The following is a 1,024-nucleotide window of genomic DNA, read 5'->3' as shown; positions in this document are numbered from 1 at the left end:
AAATGGTATATGTAGTTTAGAGCTATACATGGTGGAGGTAACATACCTAGTTAGAGTGATAAGGAAAAAGTTTGGTGATAAGAAAAGCAGTAAGATCAGAGAGCACACATGAGAATTCCAACTGTTCTTATGATGGTTTATTTTGTACCATCTATAGGTGTGAGTATTTCAAAATTATTTTAAAAGTATTTAAAAATTAATACAATATTCATTTATTGCTTGTGCTCCATTTAAACAAATCTTATTAAAAATATCTCTTTAATATAGTTTAATTCTCAGTGGGAAAGTAGTTTTTACATGTGTGTGTGTTTATGTTTTAATATGTAAACCTTCTTCTTCAAAAGATGTTCTAGTCATCATGATTTAAGTGAAGGAAGTTGCCTCATTTGAACTTCCATTTGTCGTCTGTGCTTGTGAAATAGCCCATGTTAGCCTACTAGAAGAAGCTTTAATTTAGTTCAACATGTTTCAGTCCATATTAGACTCTGCTAACTTTTGAAAAGCATTTAAACAACATTGTGTTCACAATGCAAAATTGTACAAGACTTCTGCAAAACCCTTCACTGGCAGAGAAGCACAGAAGACCCTGTGGGAAAGGGTCGGGTGTGTGTTATAATTTAAGGCAGAATATCCCTGGGTGTGCCCTGCCCTCCTCACTTTGAGAATCCTTATTATAATTTATGTTTCATGGGCTTGATTCAACATAACAACATTTGGAGTTTGGATCCATTGTAAATTCCACTGCTTCCTGTAATCAGACTGAGACAGTCCCTGATGAAGTTATGTTTTCCTTCTTTTCCCAAAGCTCATTGTTATGGAATGAATGGAGATATTGAATGTGAAATTTCAGAATTCTGGGAGAAAGGTTTTGTGGCTTTTCAAGCTGCCATTAATGCTGCTATTATAGAAGTAAGTGCAAAATGTTCAATGCAAACTAATGTTCAATGCAAATTAAAGGTATTATTGTTGTTTTTAGGTGCCACTGAGTTGGCTTCGACTCATAGCGACCCTATGTATGACAGAA

The 1,024-nt window shown here is 34.6% G+C and overlaps 1 protein-coding gene across 1 annotated transcript in view; it reads left to right on the top strand.

The window, feature by feature from the left end:
- The window catches only part of LOC103214090 (ABC-type organic anion transporter ABCA8-like), a 59,436-nt gene that overhangs the window by 6,373 nt on the left and 52,039 nt on the right, over positions 1-1,024 (top strand). The window contains exon 4 of the mRNA XM_007959892.1: positions 806-909. Coding sequence (XP_007958083.1) covers positions 806-909 — 104 coding nt within the window. The remainder of the gene's footprint in view (positions 1-805; positions 910-1,024) is intronic.

The sequence above is a fragment of the Orycteropus afer genome, unplaced genomic scaffold (genome assembly GCF_000298275.1).
Source record: "Orycteropus afer afer isolate SDZICR_OR568_19922 unplaced genomic scaffold, OryAfe1.0 scaffold00018, whole genome shotgun sequence".
Lineage (NCBI taxonomy): Eukaryota > Metazoa > Chordata > Mammalia > Tubulidentata > Orycteropodidae > Orycteropus > Orycteropus afer.
The sequence above is the reverse complement of the archived record's forward strand: the minus strand, read 5'-3'. Positions and strand labels throughout refer to the sequence as shown.